The sequence below is a fragment of the Schistocerca cancellata genome, chromosome 4 (assembly GCF_023864275.1).
Source record: "Schistocerca cancellata isolate TAMUIC-IGC-003103 chromosome 4, iqSchCanc2.1, whole genome shotgun sequence".
Lineage (NCBI taxonomy): Eukaryota > Metazoa > Arthropoda > Insecta > Orthoptera > Acrididae > Schistocerca > Schistocerca cancellata.
In genome coordinates, this window is record NC_064629.1 from 937,592,207 (window position 1) to 937,617,714 (window position 25,508).

General features: G+C 38.7%; 1 protein-coding gene across 1 annotated transcript in view; it reads left to right on the plus strand.

Annotated features, from left to right (window-relative positions):
• The first annotated feature begins 2,301 nt into the window (after positions 1-2,301).
• LOC126185132 (src substrate cortactin-like) overlaps positions 2,302-25,508 on the plus strand; it is a 158,592-nt gene continuing 135,385 nt past the window's right edge. Inside the window, exons 1-2 of the mRNA XM_049927959.1 lie at positions 2,302-2,364; positions 12,970-13,135. Coding sequence (XP_049783916.1) covers positions 12,978-13,135 — 158 coding nt within the window. The 5' untranslated portion in view covers positions 2,302-2,364; positions 12,970-12,977. The remainder of the gene's footprint in view (positions 2,365-12,969; positions 13,136-25,508) is intronic.

Genomic DNA, 25,508 nt, shown 5'->3' on the forward strand with positions numbered 1-25,508 from the left:
ATATTTCATTAGTGAAAGTATATATAGCATTTTCTGTTGAAAAACCTTTCTGGAAACCAAACTGACATTTTGTTAAAACTTTATTTTTACAAAGGTGTGAAGGTACTCTACAATACATTACTTTTTCAAGAATTTTGGATAAGGCAGTCAGAAGAGAGATTGGGCAGTAGTTGTTGACATCAGGCATATCCACTTTTTTATGCAATGGTTTAACAATGGCATACTTCAGTCTATCTGGGAAAATGCCCTGCATCAGAGAGCTATTACATATGTGGCTAAGAATCCCACTTATCTCTTGGGAACAAGCTTTTATCATCCTGCTGGAAATGCCATCAATTCCATGTGAGCTTTTATTCTTAAGAGAGTTTATTATCTTCCTAATTTCAGAAGGAGAGGTGGGTGGAATTTCAATTGTATCAATTGATGTGGGTAAGGCCTCTTCCATTAACTGCCTTGCTTCTTCTAATGAACATTTAGATCCTATTTTCTCTACAACATTTAAAAAATGGTTATTCAAAATGTTTTCAACTTCTGGCTTGTTATTTGTCAAGTTTCCATTCACTTTTATGGTAATGCTGTCTTCCTGTACTCTTGGTTGCCCTGTCTCCCTTGTAATAATATTCCAAATTGTTTCGATTTTGTTATCAGAGGTATTACTCTCAGACATGATGCACATGCTTCTGGACTTTTTAAAAACCTTTCTTAGTGTAGTAAAGTAGTTTTTATAGTATTTGGCTGTTTCTGGGTCATTACTCTTTCTTGTTGTTAGATACAGTTCCCTTTTGTGGTTACAAGATATTTTTATTCCTTTAGTAAGCCAAGGTTTTTGCATGGTTTCTTATAATTAGATTTAACTACTTTCTTGGGGAAACAGTTTCCAAATTCTCTTACAAGTGTATCATGAAATAAGTTATATTTTAAATTAGCATGGAGTTCCTTGTGCACCTCATCCCAATATAACTGCTGAAGATTTTCTCTGAAATTTCTAATTGTTGAGTCATTAATTGAATGCACAACTTTGGAGGGTAGTTTTGAATTACTGAATGGAGCTATGTCATATACTGTAACTAGCTGAGTACCATGATCAGAAAGGCCATTCTCAGCAGGACCAGAATTTATGTTTTTAAACTTATTGGTCTATAAAAGTGTTATCTATCAATGTGCTGCTGTCCTTTACTACCCGAGTAGGAAAATCAATGACAGATGTCAAATTGTAAGAGCTGAGCAAGACTTCAAGGTCATTCTTCCTATTACACTCTTTCAGTGAATCAACACTGAAAGTCTCCACAAACAGTAATTTGCTTTTCCCAATCAGACAGATAGCACAACAAGGCATCCAAGTTTTCCAGGAATAAATGACCGTTTCCTGAAGGGGACATATATACTGTTACAATTATAAAAGAGCCCTCCTTCAGTTTAAGTTGACAGGCACATGCTTCTATATGTTGCTCTAGACAAAACTTTTTTTGTATCTAAGCTTTTTACACAGTGATAACTTTTGACATATATGGCAACTCCTCCACTCACCTTATTCTCTGTATTCATATGTGCAGCTGGTTTATAACCACTGATATTTACCTTTTCCATATCAGACACAATGTGATGTTCAGACAGGCATAGTGTATCTGTTACATTATCAGATGCAATGTCATATAAGCAAACCAGGAGATCATCTACTTTATTCTTCAATCCCGGAAATTAAATTAATGGTTGACATAGTTGCCCCGTTTCCACCAAGCTTCCTGTGCAACATGGCTTCGTGATATTTTTAAACATAAATGAAACATAATATTTACATCTATAAATGATTCTGAATGACAATTATTTGCTCTGTGAAACAAAACATGTAGTTTTTACTCAGATACGAATGAATGAACAGGCCACGACATTTTATCGTATACCGTACTAAAAAAAAAAAAAAAAAAAAAAAATCATAGCCTTCAAGACGGAAGAAAAGACGTCTATACCCAGTCGTGAGCGCCTCAAAATGATGAAAATGGTCAAAATAGTCATTGTTAAGTGTCTTTTGCGTACAGTTCAGAGGCATAATAAAAAACCGTAAAGAGTCCCGCTTCCTGCCTGTTTCGTCTCCTTCACTTGTTGTTTCGGATTCTCTTTTAAATTCGTGATTAAGAATTTTGTGATTCTGAAAACTTTCAAAACAACTATATTTCTCGTTCAGTGTGCCTTTAAAATAAATTATTTAGGTTTTTTGTCATTCGTTGTTGCTTATAACAATAGTTGCTTTCGCTGAAATGTGACGAATATCGACTAATCGGAACACCAGCGATTTTTTTATGTCTGACGGGGACAACATGTGGGTTGTGTATCTATGTAAGCAGTAGGTGTGTTTCAAGTTTAAATGTGAGTAAACGCTAGCAAATGATGCTGGCACTTGACTACTGATAAAAAGTTCTGTAATTTTCTGATCTGTGCTCATTAAATGTTGTTTTCTTTTCCATAAAGCAACTCCCATTGCCGAATATTGCATAGTTTTTTGGGAAATACTACTGTTAGCTTACAAAACATTCATCTGTCATGACAGTGACATAAGTAAATATTAAGAGTACTTGAAACATACATGTTTCATGCTTCGTTGTGTACAAATGTGCATCTGTTGCAGATGTTTAATCATAAGATGAGACATCTGAAAATATAATTGAATGACAGACGAAATGAAGACAAATAACTATGACTTCCCCTTCATAATCGAATCAAAAATTGTGGCACGTTTAAAGGTATATTGCGGCTCGTAAATATACGTGTACGAGTAGTGTTAACTTCTGACATTCTGGCACAGCTCTAGTTCAGAATTTAATACTCAAAAGGAACAATGTTTGTCATATCCCTAGTTCTCTCTATGGTGAACTGGTTTCCATCGTGGAAATACGTGCCTTTAAATCCTTGTGATTCCCAGGTGTAACTTCTTGTTGCCATATGTTAACAATGAAACGAACTGTCAACTGACTGAATGACATGGAATCTAATATTCACTTCTTTCCAGCATGCTGGTATTTAATCAGTATGGTCGTTCTCTGGCGTTTTTTCGGACATCTGAGACATCCACCAAGTGAAGTGGCACAATGATTAATACACTGGGCTCTAAACCAGAAAGACTGGGCACCGACTGTGTGTCAAGCATCCAAATTCAGATTATCTGTGGTTCAATAGGATTATTTGCTGTGAATTCAAGGATTTTTGTAACGGTGCCACAAACAAATTACACCCACATTCTTGTCCAATCGTAACTTGTTACTAATGACATCAGATTGATGAGTTGATATAGACCCAATATAATGTTCCATCTATACCTTTTCATCCATTATTTTCCAGAGTTCTGTTACGTCATACTCAAAGTGAAAAGTGTTAAGATTACGTTTGCTAATAGATATGTATTCTACCAGAATTCGTGGCTTCCACAAATCACATTAGGCCTGTGGTTGTTAACTTGGTCCCTAGCTCTCAGTAGTGGGCATTCCAGATTACATGGTAGGCAGCAGTGGTTTCTAAAACATTTTGATTCGGTTTGCGTATTACGTGCTTAACTTGCTGAAACTCAGCTTTATAAATTTTATAAATTAAAGTTACTCTCCTACTTTATATGCAATTACTGTGGAACTGATCGGTGGTTAAAAAACTTTAATATTATAGAATGCAAAAGTGGGCAGTGGGTAAAAAAAAAGGTTGACTATCCCTGCAGTATACAAATGATGAGATGTTTTATTTGAAAAATGCATACTTGATTACCTTCCTTAATGTGAACTCGTGTTCTGTCACAAATGACCACAATGTTGTCAAAACATTAAACCCAAATCTCCCTTTCTCAAACCACAAGGTAGTAATTTCTAAAGCCTTCCCTATAATGTAGAAGATACTATTTTTATTTAATTTTATTTGTCATCAAAGAATGATTACTTGTTTATTAAAACTGTTGGGAATGTAGTCACCATGCCCGTTTTGAATTTTCTATTCTGATGATACAATCAAAGTGAACCACTTTTCAAGTGTTAACTGTGCAGATTTTCTCAAATCTGAGTCAAATGATTTTTTTGTAGAATGATATCCTAGACAAATGGTAATCATTTTGTGCCAATTCCTTCTTGCATAGGCTATCTTTTACTAACTTGATGAGTCAAGGTGTCTTTTCTGTAAAAAATGGAATAATTACAGTGTGCACAGAAGCATTGAAACAGTCATTCATTTGGCATTTTGTGTGAAAATGGAATGGGAAGACACCCCAATGTTGGTATAATTGGAAGTACCCTTTGTTGCACAGTTCAGTGGTTTTCAGAGTTTACTACTACTACTACTACTAAAACAACTACTACTAGAACTAGAGTATAGACATAGGTTGTTTTCTTTCTTTGTCAGCTATACTAGCAAACTGATTCACAGAGAGTCTTGCAGATGAATAAAAGTTTCATGCCCATGACAACATAAATTACTGCCCTGTCAGTCGCTAAACTTTTAACTGAAATAACTTTGCATTTACTAACAATTCTTCTTTGCATCTTATCAGAAAATTATCTCAAACAGGTAGTTTGATAACCCACACAAGATGGACCAAAATAGTAGGTCATGCACAGCTGACTGCTATTAAGAAGGAATAGAATGCTTGTTTGATTAAAAGAATCTGACCAACAGGATATTCCAGATTACTGACAGGAGCAGTTCCTAACATTCAAGTTCAGCTGTGGTGTTTTAAGTACACTGAATGAGCATATTCCGTCCAGGCCATCCAGGATTTTAAGGGGAAAGGAATTGTACTATAACACAAGAATAAACGTTCTATCTGTGAAGACATTGTAAAGATAGAGCACAAACTCACATTGGGAAAGGAAGAGGTAGAAAATTGACAATGACTTTGTTTAAGAAACTGTCATAGCAGTTACATGAAATGATTGGGGGAAACCACAGAAACCCAAATATGGGCTCCTGGCTGGATTTTAACCTCAGTCCTGAGTATGATTCCATTGCAGTAGATTTCTGTTACTCTAGTTACATGGTCTACATCATTTGGCTGATTTTTATAAAATGTTGTCAGATAGTTCAATTTACAGAGTACTTATGCATAATTTTTATGGGAGAAAGACTGCATGCTGGCCATTCACAGATCAATAAATAACGCATTGGCTTCGTCTGTATAAGAAAGAAAATATTGGTATTCAGTACTATTCGTGCAACTAGTGATACACATAAATATAGTTTTTTCTTCTTCTCCCTTTCATGCACTATCCATTATTAATTAAAAATTCAGCAGTGAAATAGGAGTCATCCAGAAAAAGATATTTTAGACCAGGTTTTTACATTATTATACTGAAGGGTTAGACATTTTATGTTAAAATATGAAAGGCTTCTGTGGCTACATGTTAAAGTCCTTTCTGAGCCACTGACAGCCTTAATGGGCTGTAGTAGATCAGTTTTCATCTAGTGTTGTAGCTGTGGCTGTGACAATTGCTTCCAAGTGTGTTCGAGTATATTGAATGTGCATTTTGTGAAGAAGTTGTTAAAATACCTAACTTTTGGAAGAGATTTCTACCATGTATAACTTTCACAGCTCACTTTTGTACAGTTAGTACCTTTTTTTTCTAAGTGATAAGTTTGATGAATAACCCCCAGAAAATTATGCTGTTATATGAAGAGTAAAAGCAGCTGAACCTAGTTATTTGAGCAGCTCAGTAGTATATTTCTCTCAGTTCTAGTTTTCATCATTATGTGTGCCCAAAAGTTTGTAGCATTGCACGCTGTTTATTACTGCCTCCTGTTCAAGTAGTATATTAATAGTTGGCACTATTCTATTTGTAGGACAAAGCTAAATATGCTTTTTTTCCAAATTTAAAGGTTAATCCATTTGCAGAGAGGCACTTGATAATTTCCAGAATGAATTTTCGCTCTGTAGTGGAATGTGCACAGATTTGAAACTTATTCGCATATTAAGACTCTGTGCTGGACTGGGACTTGAACTTGAGACCTTTTCCTTTAGGGCTACTGGGCAAGTGCTGTACCGACTGAGCTATCTAAGCACGACTCACAACCTACTCTCACAGTTTTACATCTGCTAGTACCTAATCTCCTACCTTCCAGACTTCACAGAAGTTCTATATGCCTCGTGGAACTAACATACCTGGAAGAAACGATATTACAGACACATGGCTTAGCCACAGCCTGGAGGGTTTTTTCCCCGAATGCATTTTAATTCTGCAGCTAAGTATGCACACTGATTTGAAATTTTCTGGTAGATTAAAACTATGTGCCTTGCCACTGGGACTCAAACCTGGGACCTTTTGTTTCTCACGAGCAAGTGCTCTACTGTCTGAACTATCTAAGCATGACTCGTGACATGCCATCACAGCGAGGTATGCAGGAGAACTTTCTTGAAGTTTGAAAGATAAAAGAGGGGGTACTGCCAGAAAAAAAGATGTGAGGGTGGGTTGTGAGGTGTGCTCAGGCTTAGTTGATAGAATATTTGCCTGAGAAAGGCAAAGGTCCCAGATTTGAGACCTGGTCTGGCATACAGATGTTAAAACTTTCAGGAAGTTTCACTTGACAATTGTTTGAAAAGTGTAGTTAATACTTTCTTTTCCTCCGGTATAATTTTTATATTATTCAGCATATTTTTTTTCATTATTTTTGTTAATTGCATTTCAAATCAGTTGTTTGAATAATCATCAGTTCCGTTGACTGTGTTGTCAAGGAACATTACAGATCACTATGATGTGATAATCTGTGCAGAATCTTGTTGAAATCGGGATTAGCGTCGTGAACTTAGTCCGGCATGGAAGCTCACTTTAGCAGCCATAAGCTGAGAGCATGCCGAGCAGTGGACAGCATGAGGAATGAAGGAGTGCCCATGCAGAGATTTCTATGAAGCCTCTACGCCTCCCATATCCAGCCTCTCTGCCTGCCTGCCTGCCAAACAAGACACTAGCACCCACAGCTAGGGGGAGAAGGCTGTCGACCCTCATATATAAATAGGTGGGACATCCATAGTATTTTGACACTTCACCAGAAGATGATGGAGTCTGACTCTCACTGAAATGCCAGTGTTCCAACTCTGCCACTTGAGAATTTTCATACTCATGGAAATTGATTCTGACCATAGAAGCCTCAATATAAAATAAAAGAATAGTCTGTGAGAAGAATTATGACATCACTTAATCTCTCACAGTGAAAATCATTTCTCATTATATATTCACAAAATTTTTGTTTTGAGTTAGATGGCACACAGCAGTTTTTGCATTCCTATCTTTTTAAACTGTACTTCTACAAAACCTATACATCATGTTATAGTATGTTTCTTTGCAGACATCAGTGGTATGAGTCTCCCTTTCATGTGTGATTGCTATCAGATTAGGCCTACCAAACATATGTGTAAGAGAAAATATTGGGTTTCCGATTTCAACTTGATCTTTTGTAGGAAACCATAACATTTATGGATGAAGCAACCACAGAATTTGTGAGGTGCTGCAAATGCCTACAAATGTTCTTTCTAAAGAGATTGTGCATGAAAACAAATGTTCAAACTGATTTTTCATAATTCTCTTGAATTTGTCTTATGACTATAAACACACACATAAAATTCTGTTTTAAGGCTAGCACAAACTTCTAATTTTCATTAAAGGGGTTCTCATTTCAAGTACTATCTTAATTTCAATGTAGCATCCACACTGAACTGAATGGAAGGGGCATAAATGATGAGTCACTGGTAGAAAGCATATTTAACAATTATTTCTTAAATACTGTAGAAAGCATAGGGACAAACTGTTCAAAAGAAAAATCACAGCAATGTGTTGAAAAGCCAACACTCATAAATTCCAAGAATATGGATGTATCAGTAACTTCTCTTTCTGAAATTAAGAAAATTATACACACTCTCAAAAAAAAGTTCATCTGGTTTGGTGGTGTTTCCAATAAAGAACTAAAGATTTGTTCCCGTGTTATAAGCCCAGTCTTATCTGAAATACATCGTGCATCATTAACTCAAGGATTTTTCCAGACAGACATAAATATGCCTTATTAAAGCCCTGTTTAAGAAAGGTTATAGGAGAGATGCCAATAACTACCGACTTGTTTCACTACTGGCATTGTTTTTCAAATTTTTTTGAGAAAGTGATATATTCTATAACAGTATATCACCTGAGCAACAATAATATTCTCAGCAAATCACAGTCTGGATTTCAGAAGAGTTTCTGTACTAAGAATGCTATTTACTTGTTCAATCACCAACTTTTGCAAGCATTAAGTAATGAAACAGTGCCAGTTGGTATTTTCTGCTAGTTTGTGGTGCCCTCCATTTGTAATGCTGGAATTCAATATGATGTTGGCCTAACCTTAGACTTGATGACAGCTTCCACTCTCACACGCATAAATTCAGTCAGGTGCTGGAAGGTTTCTTGGGGAATGGCAGCCCATTCTTCACGGAGTGCTGCACTGAGTAGAGGTATTGATGTCAGTCAGTGAGGCCTGGCACAAAGTTGGAGCTCCCAAATATCTCAAAGGTGTTCTATAGGATTCAGGTCAGGACTCTATGCAGGCCAGTCCATTACAGGGATGTTATTGTCATGTAATCACTCCGCCACAGGCCATGAATTATGAACAGATGCTTGATCGTGTTGAAAGATGCAATCGCCATCCCCGAATTGCTCTTCAACAGTGGGAAGCAAGAAGGTGCTTAAAACATAAATGTAGGCCTGTTCTGTGATAGTGCCATGCAAAACAACAAGGGGTGCAAACCTCCTCCATGAAAAACATGACCACACCATAACACCAATGCCTCCGAATTTTACTGTTGGCATTACACATGTTGCCAGATGATGTTCACTGGGCATATGCCGTATCCACACCCTGCCATCGGATCGCCACATTGTGTACCGTGATTCGTCATGCCGCACATGTTTTTCCACTTTTGAATCATCCAATGTTTACGCTCCTTAACTAAGCGAGGCGTTGTTTGGCATTTACCGGCATGATGTGTGGCTTGTGAGCAGCCATTCGACCATGAAATCCAAGTTTTCTCACCTCCTGCGTAACTATGATAGTACTTGCAATGGATCATGATGCAGTTTGGAATTTTTGTGTGATGGTCTGGGTAGATGTCTGCCTATTACACTTTGTGACCCTCTTCAACTGTCGGCAGTCTGTCAGTCAACAGATGAGGTCAGTCCGTATGCTTTTGTGCTGTACGTGTCCCTTCACATTTCCACTTCAGTATCACATCAGAAACAGTGGACCTAGGGATGTTTAGGAGTGTGGAAATCTCGCGTGCAGACGTATGACACAAGTGACACCCAATCACCTGACCACATTCGAAGCCCATGAGTTCTACGGAGTGCCCCATTCTGCTTTCTCACAATGTCTAATGATTACTGAGGTCACTGATATGCAGTACCTGGCCATAGGTGGCAGCACAATGCACCTAATATGAAAAATGTATGTTTTTGGGGTGTCTGGATACTTTTGATCGCATGGTGTATCTAAGGCATTTGACTGTTTGGATCACAGTATTCTCCTAGATAAAGATAAATTGGAGGTTTGGGGAATTGATGGCATAGCCAACCAACGGTTAATGTAGTATCTAACCAAAAGAATGCAGGAAGCTGTACATAGTAATTCAACCATTGTACTCCTGGACATTATTCTGACTGGTAAGAAATCACATATGGTGTTCCCCAAGGCTCAGTTTTAACTCCATGTTGTTTCTCATTTGTGTAAACTACCTTCCATCTAACATACAACAAGCAAGAGTTAGTTCTTATTGTGGATGACACTATTATTGTAGTCAATGCAAAAATTGGTACAGCAACAGAAGAAATGGTAAGCAATGTCCTTAAAAGTATCATTTACTGGTTTTCTGTGAATGGTCTCGCTCTCAATTTTAAAAAGACACAACATACAGTCTACTATCCGAATGGTGAAATGAAATGATCATATGACACTGATGGCTGGGAGTCCACACCCAGGGAAGTTCGGCCACCAAGGTGCAAGTCTTTTCAGTTGATGCCACACTGGGTGACTCGTGTGTCAATTATGATGAAATGATGATGAGGACAAGACAACATCCTGTCGCCAAACAGAAAACCTCTGGCCCAGCTGGAAATCGAACCCGGGCCTGCTGCATGGCAGTCAGACCCGCTGATCACTCAGTTAAGGGTGCAGACACACCAGTGATAAGTGTAACACATGGTGAGGAAATAACAAATAGGATGGAACCTCCAAAACTCTTAGGTGCCCATATTTATGAGAATTTAAACTGGAAAAAGCACATTTTTGAACTCCTAAAACCACTTAGTTCAGCCACATTTGTAATTCGAACCACTGTAAATCTTGGGGAGAGAGAAATCAGTTAGTTGACATATTTTTCATATTTTCATTCAGTAATGTTATATGGAATATAATATGTTGGGGAAACTCATCTTTAAGATTCCGCAGTTCGTGGTCTTGTGGTCGTGTTCTCACTTCCCGAGTGTGGAGTTCTGGGTTCGATTCCCAGCGGGGTCAGGGATTTTCACCTGCCTCGATATGACTGGGTGTTTGTGTTGTCTGCATCATTTCATCATCATTCATGAAAGTGGCAAGATTGGACTGAACTGAGGTTGGGAATTTGTACGGGCACTGATTGAGCACCCGACAAACCAATCATCATCATCTTCTTCAAGAAAGAAAGTTTTCATTGCAAAAAATGTCCTGCAAGACTAATATGTGGTGCTCACCCACGATCATCTTGTAGACATCTGTTTAAGGAGGTGGGCATTCTGACTACTGCTTCACACTATGTTTATTCCCTTATGGAGTTTATTGTAAATAATCCATTGCAATTCAAAAGGAACAATGATTTACATAATTACAACACCAGAAGGAAAAATGACTTTCATTACTCCACATTAAGGTTGTCTTTAGCACAAAAAGGTGTGCACAGTGCTGCACCTACAATTTTTAATCGCTTACCCAAAAATATAAACTGACTGACAGACAGCAAAGTAAAATTTTAAAACAAATTGAAAAAGTTTCTCCTTGCCAACTCCTATTCCACAGAAGAATTTCTGTTATTGTAATGTATAAAGGATGCTGGGTAGAAATTAGTAACTCACAAATGTATATTTAAAAAAATAAAGGCCTTATAAATGTTCAGCATGTATCCATTTTTAAAAATTAATTTGCGATGTGAATGTAAAAATGACTTGTTCCACATAAAAATGTAATTTTTGTTATGTACGAGGTGTTGAAAAGATGTGTTGAATACTTTGAGAGGTGGTAGTACTCATTGAAACAAGAAAAATAAGTCCAATAAACATAGATCCGAAAAGGCATACTGTCTACGATAAACACGTATTTACTGGAGGTGTCCAGTGTGGCGTCCATTCATGACAATGCACCCCTCTGCCCTTCAGTGTAGGGAATGATGCAGTCTTTGAAGTATATATGGTTGTTGTTGTTGTATGTACTGGCACACATTGAAGGTGCGGCCCTGTAGTGTTCGCACATCGTTGATCGGTATGGCTAAGATCAATTCTTTTGAATGTCCCCATAACTAAAAGTCTAGGGGATTGACCCCCCCCCCCCCCCCGACCAGTCCAGTGGTCCTGAAATTTCTGTCATATGTTCAAGCATCATTGTGAAGAAAGTGTGCTAGTGCGCCGTCATGCACGGACCACATTTGCATTCATTGCTGTAATGGCACAACCTCCAGTGAAGTAGGCAATAATTAATGAGAGAGTCTAGCAAATGCACCCCAGTTAACTTTTGTGGTAGCACGTATGGCACTATCAATCTATCACCTAATACATCTGCCTATAAGTTGATTGAGAATCAGTGTTGATGACCTCTTTCCTGAATTGCTTGGGAATTTACATCTGCCCATACATGCTGGTTATTGATATTCACAGTACCGCCTCTTCTGAACCCTGCATCATCAGTAAATGAAATCTCGGATGTGAACAGTGGATCTGTGGCACACTTCTTCTGCAACAGCCATTCACAGAACCGCTGTCTGCCCCATTATGATCCTGTGGCTTTAGGGCCTGAACATGTCATAGGTGGTATCGGTACAGCAATTGTTAATGAAGTACCCCCTTCCCCTGGTAATAGAGTGATGAGACGTCTTCTGCTGCTGCTAATCGCTGCACAATGGTCTCAGGGGTTTCTTCCACCAAATGTAGCACACGCTCCTCCACGTCAGGTGTGCAGATTGTGCTGGGCCTTCCACGGTCAGTCTTCCGAAGTGCAAGGTACCTCTGTCCCTCAGACTCTAGAGAAGTCTCATGAACAGCTTATCAGAGAGCACTCTGCACTGTGGATATTTATCAGTGTAGAGGCACTGGCTCGTAGGCTATGTCCATTTGCTGTACCATAGCAGACTGTCATATCTGCCCTTTCACTTATCAAGTAGTAGGCTTCCACTGCTAACAAGTGATAGAAGAGAAAAAATGTAAATGTATATGCAAACAGCACAATAACAGTAAGCACATAGGTGAACCCACATTTGGAAGAAGGTAAAACACCATGAAACATACCCAGGGTTGACAGTACTGTACAAGAAGGCACACAAACATGACAAAAACTAACATACAACACAACCCAAACAACACAGCTGACTGCAGACCACCTAATGGTAAGTAGAGTACAGTGAGTAAGACATCATAATATCCTGCTGACAGATTTGATGGAGCGCCAGTGCAGTGACTGTGCTAATATCTGCAACCATGCATCACACAGCCCTTCCTATAAATACGTGTTTATCTCAGAAAGTATGCATTTCCATACCCATGTTTGTTGGACTTATTTTTCTTGATTTGATGAGTTCTACCACATCTCAAAGTATTCATGCTTTTTTTTAACACCCTGTATAGTGTGGTTTCTTGTGGATGCTCACACACAAAAATACCTGGGATGTAGTGATAACATAAACTACTAAACAACTTCCTTCTACGTACATTCTCTGTACTTTATAAACTGAAGGTGTTATATTTTCAGATTGCACAATGTGGAAGGCGACTGCTGGACAAAATCTACAGATAGCTGATGGAAATGACGATGACTGGGAGACAGACCCAGATTTTGTTAACGATGTTACTGAACAAGAACAGCGATGGGGATCCCGAACAGTTGAAGGCTCAGGAAGAACTGTTGGTGCAATAGAGTAATTATGGAGCAAGCTCATTTTCACTTTTATATATATATAATCATAGTGTGGTGCAAACCTAACTGCCTTATGCTGATTCTCCCTTACAGAAATGGTACCGTTACTTTGTCTTGCGAATTGTAAATTTTCAAACATATACAGTCAGTGATTTCTTGCCAGCCAGAACTCTGTTGGCTGTTGTGCATTCCACAAGACACTAATTTGATTGCATGAAGTTTAATACACTGCTTCTTGCTTTATCTGTAGTGTATTGCTGTCACACACATCACTGTGCCCATTAAAACTTAACTTCATAATTACTGATAAGCTGAAGAGTACTATACATGCCAAGCAGACTCGGTATGTGATTCTACAAGGAATGCATCATTTATCAGATAAAGGGCCAATTTTAAATTTTTGCAGACCTATATTCACACAGAAGTGTAAAACCATATGGTGGATCAATTTCTCTCTGTTTGTCAATAAAAGTTGTACTTGTTGTTCTAAATGAAAGTACATGTACATTGCTGTTTTCTCTTGACTACTCAACAGCCCAGTAGAGTTAAACTTAACTGATAGGTGTACTGCAGTGGTGCAGATGAAAGCTGAACATGATACATAAATTACAGTCAATATCTGTGCATATGTTTTTTAACTGGTTCCAGACCTAAAGACATTGAGTGATCAGCAGAACATCTCACTATTATGATGACAATAACAGTAATATTTAGGGATTGCAGTGTTGAGATTTCAGACTAGGGAAACTAATTGAAAACTTGTACACATTTTGTAGGTTGCTTCACATAAAGTGCATAACGTCTTTTGGTCATTATTATTATTATTATTATTATTATTATTATTATTATTATTATTATTATTATTATGATGGAATGGTCACAGACATCTACTAGTTGGTTTTGAAGGTGCTGTAAATTGCTGAGGCAAGCAATCTTCTGCATGTAAGTTTCAAATCTGTTTCATCTTACACCTGTACCACCAAAGAATCTTTGGTTTGGTGTGTAGAAAGTTAAAGATAATACAAAATTTGGATAAGAATATTGTTTGAAGAATAATATATGTACTAGATTTGAGGACAGTGGCACTTATTCTTCTTATAAACACAAATTGGCTGTTGACAGTACAGCTAAAATAGGTGCTCCTCTAGAAGATTGAGTAGTAGAAATTTGTAACAACATTTGTGCAAAAGATGAAAATATTTATGTTCAGAGACGTATTCTTTGTTAAAACATGCAAGAACATAAAAGCTATTGGTCAAAACATTTATCTATTCAGTAAACCAGTGATATTCCAAAGATACACTTGTAGTACAATGGCTGTGTTAATAATGCTTTTTATGGGATACCAAGGCCAAAACTAAATTTGTCAGAGACACTCATTATTTTGTTGTTGTCAATCACGTGACCTGATAAAGTGCAGTGAGTATTCAAATTGAATCATACTGGAAAACAAGACATGAAATGAGCTATGAAGTACAGTGAAGATGAAAAACAGAAAAGAACAGAACAACTCCTTGTTGCTCACTTACCTTTGTGCAAGGCAGTAGTGACCATGAGCTGCACTGCATAGGAATTAAGCCTATATTTCAGGGTGGTCACAAGGGTCAAGATCTGTTGAGGCTTATGAAAGATTCTGTAGAAACACACTATGCTGCGGTGTTTACAAACTACAATTTGAATACAACATCATTACAATCTTATTTAATCACCCTCTGTTAAACAAATAAATTATAAATTCAGTTGACACTGTGGGTGTGGAACTTGAGCTCATGATCATATTTGAAGTAGTGTTTGGCTTGAAAAATAACTACTTATGGGTTGATACTGAACTGATGCAAAACAGTTCCTTCTTTAAATTAAAGTTTACCATGTTTATTTGCAGAGCTTGTTGACTGCATCATAAAATTAATATATGTAGGTGGAGTCAACATGGTTGATTGAACTATATGACATAATGGTTTATTATTTTACATCAAAATGTTTATTAAAAAAATTCCTGTTTTGGCTAAGAACTGTTGCAGTAACTACCCAAGCTGACAACCAGTGCAAACAATGCTTCACTAACATCCCGCTATATGAGAACCAAAGTTCGTTTCCTACACTTATTGCTACTTTTATCATGACACCATATGAAAACTCGAGTTCAAAGTATACAATACTTTGGGAAAACACCCAAGTCTCACATTGACTTCTCTTGCAAAATTGATAACTTTCCACTATGTAGTTTATACTGTTTGGAAACTAAGAAGACTAATCTGTCTGTACTGTCCTGTCCTGTCATGGAGTCTAGGCAAGTTTGCATAAATGACATCTTGTGTGAAGGACACTAAAATTCATGTTAATTTTTGTGGTATACAGTGTATGAACATTCAATTATTTCTCATATAATGTAAAATCAATGAATTAAACTTTTCGTAAATAGTAAATTAAAGTACAAGAAATTATGAATATAACTTGCTACTAAACTGCAATGGATGGCCCTACTTATAATTTATTTTGTTTGTACCATTTTCTTAACTTAGAACTATAATTGTACGTTTGTACACGAATTCTGCATGTCTTACTTTTACATAATTAATATGGGGTAAAGGTGATAAAGTGCCTAGTTTTTCATGCTGTCGTGTGTTTCCATGTGTTATTCAATTTATCTGCATTGAATTTCCATCTCTGGAATCTTAAGTGTAGCTGTTTGTTTTAAGTCCTTAATACGTGTTTCAATGGGTTTTTCTCATGGCACTAGCTGTACCAGATACCTTTGCCACCAATATTTTCTGCTCCAACCCTGTACAGTAGGCAGCACTTAGCTGTACGTGGCCACAAATTCTTACTTTCATTCACTTACCTGGAGTGAACTTTTCTGCAGTCTTTACTATATGGAAAATACTTTATTTACTGTGCTGATCTCCTTAAAGGTGGACTGGATGCACACAACTAAGTGACACATCTGTGTACAACTGCCCTTGATGGAATTTCATAACATGCTCAAAGCAGGTGTTCATTCTGGTAAATCCTCTCACAGTTCAAACTTTCTGACAGAAAGCTATGACATTTTTAAATTATTAGATTTTAAACTTGGAGAAACTTCCTCTTACTTAAAACAGTTCAAGATCTCATGTGCTATGCAGTCACCTCACAGCGTGTATATTGGTCAAACCGAGTGACCAATTAGCACTCACGTGTCAGAGCATGAATGCTACATATGAGTGAGGCAACTCAGCAAATCATCAGTAGCTGAATACAATGTGGAATGTAGCTAGACTATCAATTTTCAAGAAGTCAGTGAACTTGCTTGGCAGCTCCAGTGAACTTGCTTGGCAGCTGTCGACACAGTAGGGAACAATAAAGGAGGCTTTTGAAACACATAATTGAGCATCCCAACTGCACGAGCAAGAAGTATAGCTACAAGTTGCTGAAGGCCTGTCTGCCAGAAATTCCAGTTACCCCGAAGAGAACGGCTACATGTATTCACCAGCCAACAGCTCCACAAGACTTAGGTTCACATGCACGAACAATTGGCCACGAAAGAACTGCCATGTGGCATCAACATCTTGCTACAGGAAAACACTGCGATGTCGGTACAAGTTGACCGTTGGCTGCTGATTCGCTATTGCCTGACAATCACCTTTTAGAGTCTCCTCCACAGGCATCTCGACTTCAAACTGTCTAATGTAATACCAGAATGTGATGTCAGTTGACACCTAATAATCAAAATAAGATCCCTGAAAAGAGCCACTGTAAAGACACTTGAAACACCTGTTTTATAGTTGTTTACATACTTCAACTGATGCAGCCTAACACTGAAAAGATTTTATTTAAATTGACATAGCCTTGTACACTTAATTCTAGCTGTGTTCAATGAGTTTTACTGGACATTTGAAAGTCTGTTGTTTAAATTCTTAGTGAGACTTCCATCAGTGCAAACATTTTCACGTGGAACATATACTCTTTGATACCTTTCAAGCAGTTGTGAAATTGAACCTTTCAGGCAGTTTTGAGATAGCTTTCTTTATATTTTTTAGTTTATCATGTTGTATTTCTGGGGAGTCTATAGTAGTCTGTAAAAACTTGGAGAAGGTTGTGCATTTTGTCAATTACTTCGTTCCATCAAAAAGTAGTATGTGAGTTACTTTTCTTTTATGTGCCCTGAAAGGAAGTTTTCCTTGTTTCTGAAACAAGAAATCTGAGAACGAAGCGCATTTTCAACCATCAGCTGCATCAGGAAACTGACATTCTTTATGATTTAAAGAATCAGCAACAGCCTCATTTAATATTTTGGCTGATAAAAAGTTCATTTCCTTTTTAGTGGAGTTTGGATGATAGTGTGACAAAATTTACTTACAACTTGGAGTTATAAAGAACTTTGCCCCTGGCATTGTAGACATGTGGAATCTATTTCAGATTTGATCCTTCAAATGTGGTTATTATAATTGTCTGCTGTGCCATCATAGTTCTGGTCTCTCTTTCTTTGTATGATCTTTCACATGCTTGGATGCATAAATATGTTTTGTAGTCTACCATATTGTATTTCCCTTACTCCAAAAAAATCCACCATGTTTGCCTTGGTCATGACTTGAATCACTACAATCTCTTTTTCCAACAAAAAATTAATTTCTAAAATATTGAATTTGTTTGGCTTTTACTTCCTGTGGATAAGGTGGTACGATTTCTGAAGATTACAAAGTATGGCTATAAATAGTTGCACTTGCAGCGTGAGTTGGTTTCACAAACACACACAGTACCATCTGTTGTCATGACACTACTAATACAAATACTCCTAGTAAAGCATTAGACTACAAAAGAACTATTATAATTCATAATATAATGGCAGCTACTCCTGTCATCTTATTGCCATAAATAGACCTGTCATAGTGTCTGTATCCATATTTGTAGGCAAACAAGTTAAACACACAACCAAGGAATGTCATGCAGTCAAAGAATCTACTTCAAAGGAGTCAAAATTTACTTTTTTCCAGAATGTTTGTGATATGATTACATTGATTTTCTAGTGAAAGGTGACTACCACACACCTTTATAGAAATTTTTTACTGCAGAAATGAAAGAAAAAAGTGCACAGCAGATTGCAAGAAAGATCCTTTTCCAGTGTGATTAATATATTAGTTTTTTCATGTCCAAGTTTGATATCAAAGTTTTTCTTGAGGATATTTCCCACTTTCCAGATTCAGTTCACTTGACTTAGATTAGCTTTCATTCCAATGGATCTATAGCGAGGAGATCCTCCAGGATGTAAAACTTGCAAGAAAGGAAGAATGCACAATAAATATTTACAAAGAAAACAGATATACGAGGGTTGGAACTTTAGTAGTGGCAACTATTTATTTACAGCTCGTACAAAATAGATATGTGTTTCAAAGTTTTGCTGACCTTCAAAGTAGTCACCAGAATTGTGTATAACCCATTGCCAGCTATGTGGAAGTTGTAGGATACTCTTAGCAGTGCCAGTTGTGTTGACAGTTAGAGCGGTGCGGTCTATTGCCCGAAGAATTTGTAACAGGTCTGAAGTGAATGCTGTGAAGTGTTTCCTTCAGTTTAGAAAGCAAGTTGAACTTACGAGGGCTTAAGTCAGGGGAGTGCAGAAGGTGGTATTGCACTTAGCAGCCCCATCAGTCAAACAAATCAGTAAAAGCTTGCACTGTACGTGCTTGAGCATTGTCCCACAAAATGATGGTCAGGTCCTACAGAAAGTGCCATCACTTCTGTCTCTAAGCTGGTCGTAGGTTGTGTTCCAAAAATGAACAGCATAGAGACAGAAGTGATGCCACTTTCAGCAGGACCTGACAATCATTTTGCAGGAAAATGCTCAAGCACATACAGTGCAAGCTGTTACTGATTTGTTTGACTGATAGGGCTGCTAAGTGCTATACCACCTACTGCACTCCCCTGACTTAAGCCTTCATGAGTTCCACTTGATTTCTAAACTGAAGGAAACACTTCACAGCATTTGCTTCAGAACTGCTACAAATTCATTGGGCAATAGACCACGCCGCTCTAACTGTCAACACAACTGGCACTGCTAAGAGTATCCTACAACTTCCACATTGCTGGCAACGGTTTATACACAATGCTGGTGACTACTTTGAAAGTCAGTAAAACTTTGAAACATGTATCTACACTCCTGGAAATTGAAATAAGATCAGCGTGAATTCATTGTCCCAGGAAGGGGAAACTTTATTGACACATTCCTGGGGTCAGATACATCACATGATTACACTGACAGAACCACAAGGCATATAGACACAGGCAACAGAGCATGCACAATGTCGGCACTAGTACAGTGTATATCCACCTTTCGCAGCAATGCAGGCTGGTATTCTCCCATGGAGACGATCGTAGAGATGCTGGATGTAGTCCTGTGGAACGGCTTGCCATGCCATTTCCACCTGGCGCCTCAGTTGGACCAGCGTTCGTGCTGGACGTGCAGACCGCGTGAGACGACGCTTCATCCAGTCCCAAACATGCTTAATGGGGGACAGATCCGGAGATCTTGCTGGCCAGGGTAGTTGACTTACACCTTCTAGAGCACGTTGGGTGGCACGGGATACATGCGGACGTGCATTGTCCTGTTGGAACAGCAAGTTCCCTTGCCGGTCTAGGAATGGTAGAACGATGGGTTCGATGGCGGTTTGGATGTACCGTGCACTATTCAGTGTCCCCTCGACGATCACCAGTGGTGTACGGCCAGTGTAGGAGATCGCTCCCCACACCATGATGCCAGGTGTTGGCCCTGTGTGCCTCGGTCGTATGCAGTCCTGATTGTGGCGCTCACCTGCACGGCGCCAAACACGCATACGACCATCATTGGCACCAAGGCAGAAGCGACTCTCATCGCTGAAGACGACACGTCTCCATTCGTCCCTCCATTCACGCCTGTCGCGACACCACTGGAGGCGGGCTGCACGATGTTGGGGCGTGAGCGGAAGACGGCCTAACGGTGTGCGGGACCGTAGCCCAGCTTCATGGAGATGGTTGCGAATGGTCCTCGCCGATACCCCAGGAGCAACAGTGTCCCTAATTTGCTGGGAAGTGGTGGTGCGGTCCCCTACGGCACTGCGTAGGATCCTACGGTCTTGGCGTGCATCCGTGCGTCGCTGCGGTCCGGGCCCAGGTCGACGGGCACGTGCACCTTCCGCCGACCACTGGCGACAACATCGATGTACTGTGGAGACCTCACGCCCCACGTGTTGAGCAATTCGGCGGTACGTCCACCCGGCCTCCCGCATGCCCACTATACGCCCTCGCTCAAAGTCCGTCAACTGCACATACGGTTCACGTCCACGCTGTCGCGGCATGCTACCAGTGTTAAAGACTGCGATGGAACTCCGTATGCCACGGCAAACTGGCTGACACTGACGGCGGTGGTGCACAAATGCTGCGCAGCTAGCGCCATTCGACTGCCAACACCGCGGTTCCTGGTGTGTCCGCTGTGCCGTGCGTGTGATCATTGCTTGTACAGCCCTCTCGCAGTGTCCGGAGCAAGTATGGTGGGTCTGACACACCGGTGTCAATGTGTTCTTTTTTCCATTTCCAGGAGTGTATTTTGTACGAGCTGTAAATAAATAGTTGCCACTATTAAAGTTCCAACCCTCGTATTAATGTTCCTTCCCCAGTTCCCAAGTGAAATGACCTTTGTGGATGTGGAATAAGTCAAAAAATCTAAAATATATTTTCATTTAAAAGGTAATAACAAATGTCACAAAACATGGAAATATTCAATATACTGACGAGCATATGGCAATTTGTTGCCTATAGTTGCCACGCATCACCTAGAAAAACCATTTCAAAATACTTATTTACAATAATCACATTACGGCATTGCATTTGTATAGAAGTCATATTGCACATAATACTCATGTTATTTTATATGAGGGTGGTTCAAATATAAACAGTAATTGTGCCAGTGTACTGCACAAGCAAATCCAAGCAGGATGGTTTAGTGGGAGTGGGGAGAGGGGGATTGTAAATTGGTATGATAGGGAGAGGGAACCAGCTTGGTTTGCTGCTGCACTCTGTTCTGGCCTCAGTACAGCCATGAGTGAACAAGAGGTTCCTTTGTCTGTTGTGCTGTGTATTATGATGAAGGTTTTAACCCTTGAAGGAGTTAAACCCTCAGAGATTTTAACTCATTTGAAGGCACAGTTTGGGGACACTGTACTATCCCAGAACTGAGTTTTTACTCAGGCCATAGAGTTTAAGGGTGGCTGAAAAAGTGTAGAGAATGAGGGCCCTACTAGTTGTCCAAGGTCAAGTCTCACAGATGACAGCGTCTGTGCTGTTCAAAAGCTTATTATAGGTGATCACTGATACAGTGTTGAAGAAATCACAGCAGAAGTGGGTATCAGCATTGCAAATACTCATGCCATTATCAGTGAACAGTTTGGCTTTAGAAAAATTAATGCTTGATGGGTTCCAAAGCCGTTAATGGAACAAAGAAGAAGAAGAAGAAAAAAACAGGTCCAGTTGAAAATCCGTGAGAGACTTCTGAATTGATTCTGGCTAGAAGGGGAGAATGTTTTGAAGTATATCATCACATGTGATGAGACATGGATCCATTATTACACTCGAGAATCGAAAATGACGAGTAAGGAGTGGTGAAGAAAGGATGAAGCCTGCCCCATGAAGGCCAAAACCCACCTCTTTATGCGGAAAGTTCTTGTGACTGTGTTTTTTGACTACAGAGGAGTGTTACACATTGATATCTTCGTGACTGATGTATGGTGAATGCAGCTAACTACTACTAGTCATTAATGTCAGCAAAAACTGCCTCCTGAAACAAAAGATCAGGAATGCACATCAGAGATGTCATCCATTTCTATGACAATGCTAAGCCACACATTGTGAGTTTCAGAAGGGACAGATTGGAGGCTATGCACTGGGAAACCACTAAACACCATCCCTACAGTCCAGATTTGCCCCCCCCCCCCCCCCCCCCCCCCCCCGACGGTGTTTTTTCCATGAAAGAATTATTTGGAGGGTAACGATTCGAAAACAGTGAAGATGTCAAGAAGCATGTGCACAATTGGATGATGATGCACCCTCAGACTTTTTATGAACAAGGCTTTTCGTGAATTAATTGCTGGCAAAAGCATGTAGAGTGTGCAGGAGGCTATGCTGGATTCAATTGTGTAAATGATTGATCAATAACTGTATAACAAATGATAACTATTTATGTATGAATCACCCTCATATTATTAATATTGTATTTTCATCAATCAGTTCTGCTAAGAAATTCATCAATGAAGTGGAAGGAATTGGCCACAAATAAATTATTTAGGCCTATCGTAAACTGAACTTTATTGGTAGTTAAAATTCTTATAGCTGCTGGAAATTTATTGAAAATGTGTGTTTCTGAATAATGGATGCAATTCCAAACTGAAGTAAATGACTTTATATCTTCGACTTTATATCTTCCATGAAATGAATTGTAGGTTTGAAAAAGAGATATATTTGTAATGACTAATTTGTTAAGGAATAACTATATTGGGAAGCAATAGTTAGTGTCCCCAGTTCCTTAAATACCGTATTTACTCGAATCTAAGCCGCACTTTTTTTCCGGTTTTTGTAATCCAAAAAACCACCTGCGGCTTAGAATCGAGTGCAAAGTAAGCGGAAGTTCTGAAATATGTTGGTAGGTGCTGCCACAACTAACTTCTGCTGTCGAATATATGTAGCGCTACACAGGCATGCTTTACAGGCACAAAGATAAATGGTTCAAATGGCTCTGAGCACTATGGGACTCAACTGCTGAGGTCATTAGTCCCCTAGAACTTAGAACTAGTTAAACCTAACTAACCTAAGGACATCACAAACATCCATGCCCGAGGCAGGATTCGAACCTGCGACCGTAGCGGTCTTGCGGTTCCAGACTGCAGCGCCTTTAAACGCACGGCCACTTCGGCCGGCGCACAAAGACAAATACTGGCGCCAAAACCTCTGTGTCAGGAAAAAAAAGAAAAAAGAGAGAGAGAGAGAGAGAGAGAGAGAGAGAGAGAGAGAGAGAGGTGGAAGACGAGCTTTTTTCTCCGCCCCGAATTTCGACCGCTGCATTTTCATATATTATCCAACGAAGTAAATACGAATTCCGTATTGTTCATCTTCGAATGTAGCAGCTTTTCAATGTACTACGAAAATCCGACTGGCAAGACCGTTTGCGATGTTTGTCAGTATGGCCAATTCTACGTTCTGATTTTTTTTCTACCTGTGAGAAGAGATGGTTGCTAATGGGAACTTTTGTGAATTCTGAATCACATGCAGTATTCTCTTCATCATAAGAATAATATGAATATAAACATTTTGCCATGTATTCTTTCGTGTTTGCTGCTATCTCATTTAAATCCTGTCTGCCTAATAAACTACGAAACTAGAGTGAGACAACACAAACGCGGAAGTATACACATATGTCATGTTCATATTCGTATTATTCTTATGCCTAATAGTGATACAGTCAGAAATGAAGCACGGCAATTGACTAGATTTTTAAATCTAAGATGACTAATTTCTGTGCAGAAAATAATGTACTAAAGAGGCGTCTGCAAAGATTTTCAAACGTAGAAAAATTTTCACTAAACTCTCGTTCAGAACATCTTCTATCATACGCAGTTTATTATTTGGTTCTTGTTAATCATTATCAAAGAAAGCAGCAGTGTACATAACAACAAATTGCAGTCTCTTGCCATTGTTTGGCTACCGAGACAATTACTCTCTTTTTTTTTTATTGTAAGCGGCGGTAGCACGCACAGAAGCAAACCATGCCGCGAGCGGCGACAGGTCGTGAACATTCATTATCGGAATGCGACAAACAATGCATGACATAGTACAGTAATGCATTTTCAGCTTAGAGTGACGAAAACACCTATAACAAAGAGAACGGCAATTATCAGATCAAAGAAAAATAAGCAATCAATTCAAACCAGACGAAGCACGTGAAAAACGAAGGGTACCCGCATAAATAAGGACGGAGCGCCTGACGCATAGCAATGGCTACCTGGTAAAGCTTAACTGCCAAGCTTACGGCTCGAACCAAACTACTGTAGCTGTATCGTCATTCATTCGACCTGAATTGTGTCTCATATTACAATGGACCAACTTTGTTTTGATTTGGAGGTGCGGCCTAAAACTTTTCTCTCCCCTTGAAATTCGAGTCTCAAATTTCAGCTGCGGCTTAGATTCGGGAAATTATTTTTTCCTTTATTTCGAGTCTCATTTTTCAGGTGCGGCTTAGATTCGAGTGCGGCTTAGATTCGAGTAAATACGGTAGGCCTCTGCAGGGCATTCTTGAGTTCACACCACAAATGATTCATATTACATATTTTTAGGCTTGGAGAACCTTAGCTGGGCTTGATGAGTTACCCCAAAAATAATCCCATATAACATTATAGAATGTAAGTAAGCAAAGTATGCAAGCTCTTTTATTTTTGTACCACCGATGGCTGGCAAAATTTGCATTGCAGATAGAGATTTGCTTATGTGTTTTAGCAGTTCTGTGGTGTATTCCTTCCAGTTGAATTTATTATCAAGTTGTAATCCCAAGAATTTAACACTGCCAACTTTGTTTATCTGCTTGTCGTCATATTTTAGGCATTTACTTGAACAAAAACTCTTACAAGTCCTGATCTGAATATAGTTTTTTTTTCAAAGAGTTTGTGGTGAAGAATTGACTAGGAACCATTTATTAATGTCCATGAAAATTTCATAAACTGAACTTTCTAAGACTAGATTTGCTATTTATTGCAATGTTTGTGTTGTCTGCAAACAAAGCAGCTTGACATCTGGTAATGTTACTGATTAAAGGTCACTAATATATACAAGAAAAAGTAAGAGCACTAAGATGGAACCTTGTGGGACACCACATATAATTAGTTCCCAATTGGATGATAGCTGACTGCTTAATACATGTGTCTTTCATATGACACCCTTTTTTTACTGTCGAGATCTAGGATTTGAATCATTTTCCAGCATTTCCTGTTATGCCACAATATTCTAATTTACTTAAAAGGATATTGTGATTTACACAGTCAGATGCCTTCAACACATCACAACATATACCAGTAGTCTGTAACTTATTGTCCAATGAATTAAGTATAAGGGTCAGTCAAATGAAAATGAAACAGATGGGAAAAAAGTATGTAAACTGTTAATTGTTTTAAGGGGACACAGTCTCGAGGGAACTCCCATAAGGAATCAATGCTAAAACGAGCAAACGTCAGGTACACTTTCTGAAGTAACTAATGGAGATAAAGACCTGAAACTTTTACAGTGTACAGCTAAAACATCATTCTCAAATCACATAAAAAATGGTTAATGTATTTTATATATTTCACGAGTAATCATTTTTTGATCTATAAGACAAAAAATTAAAA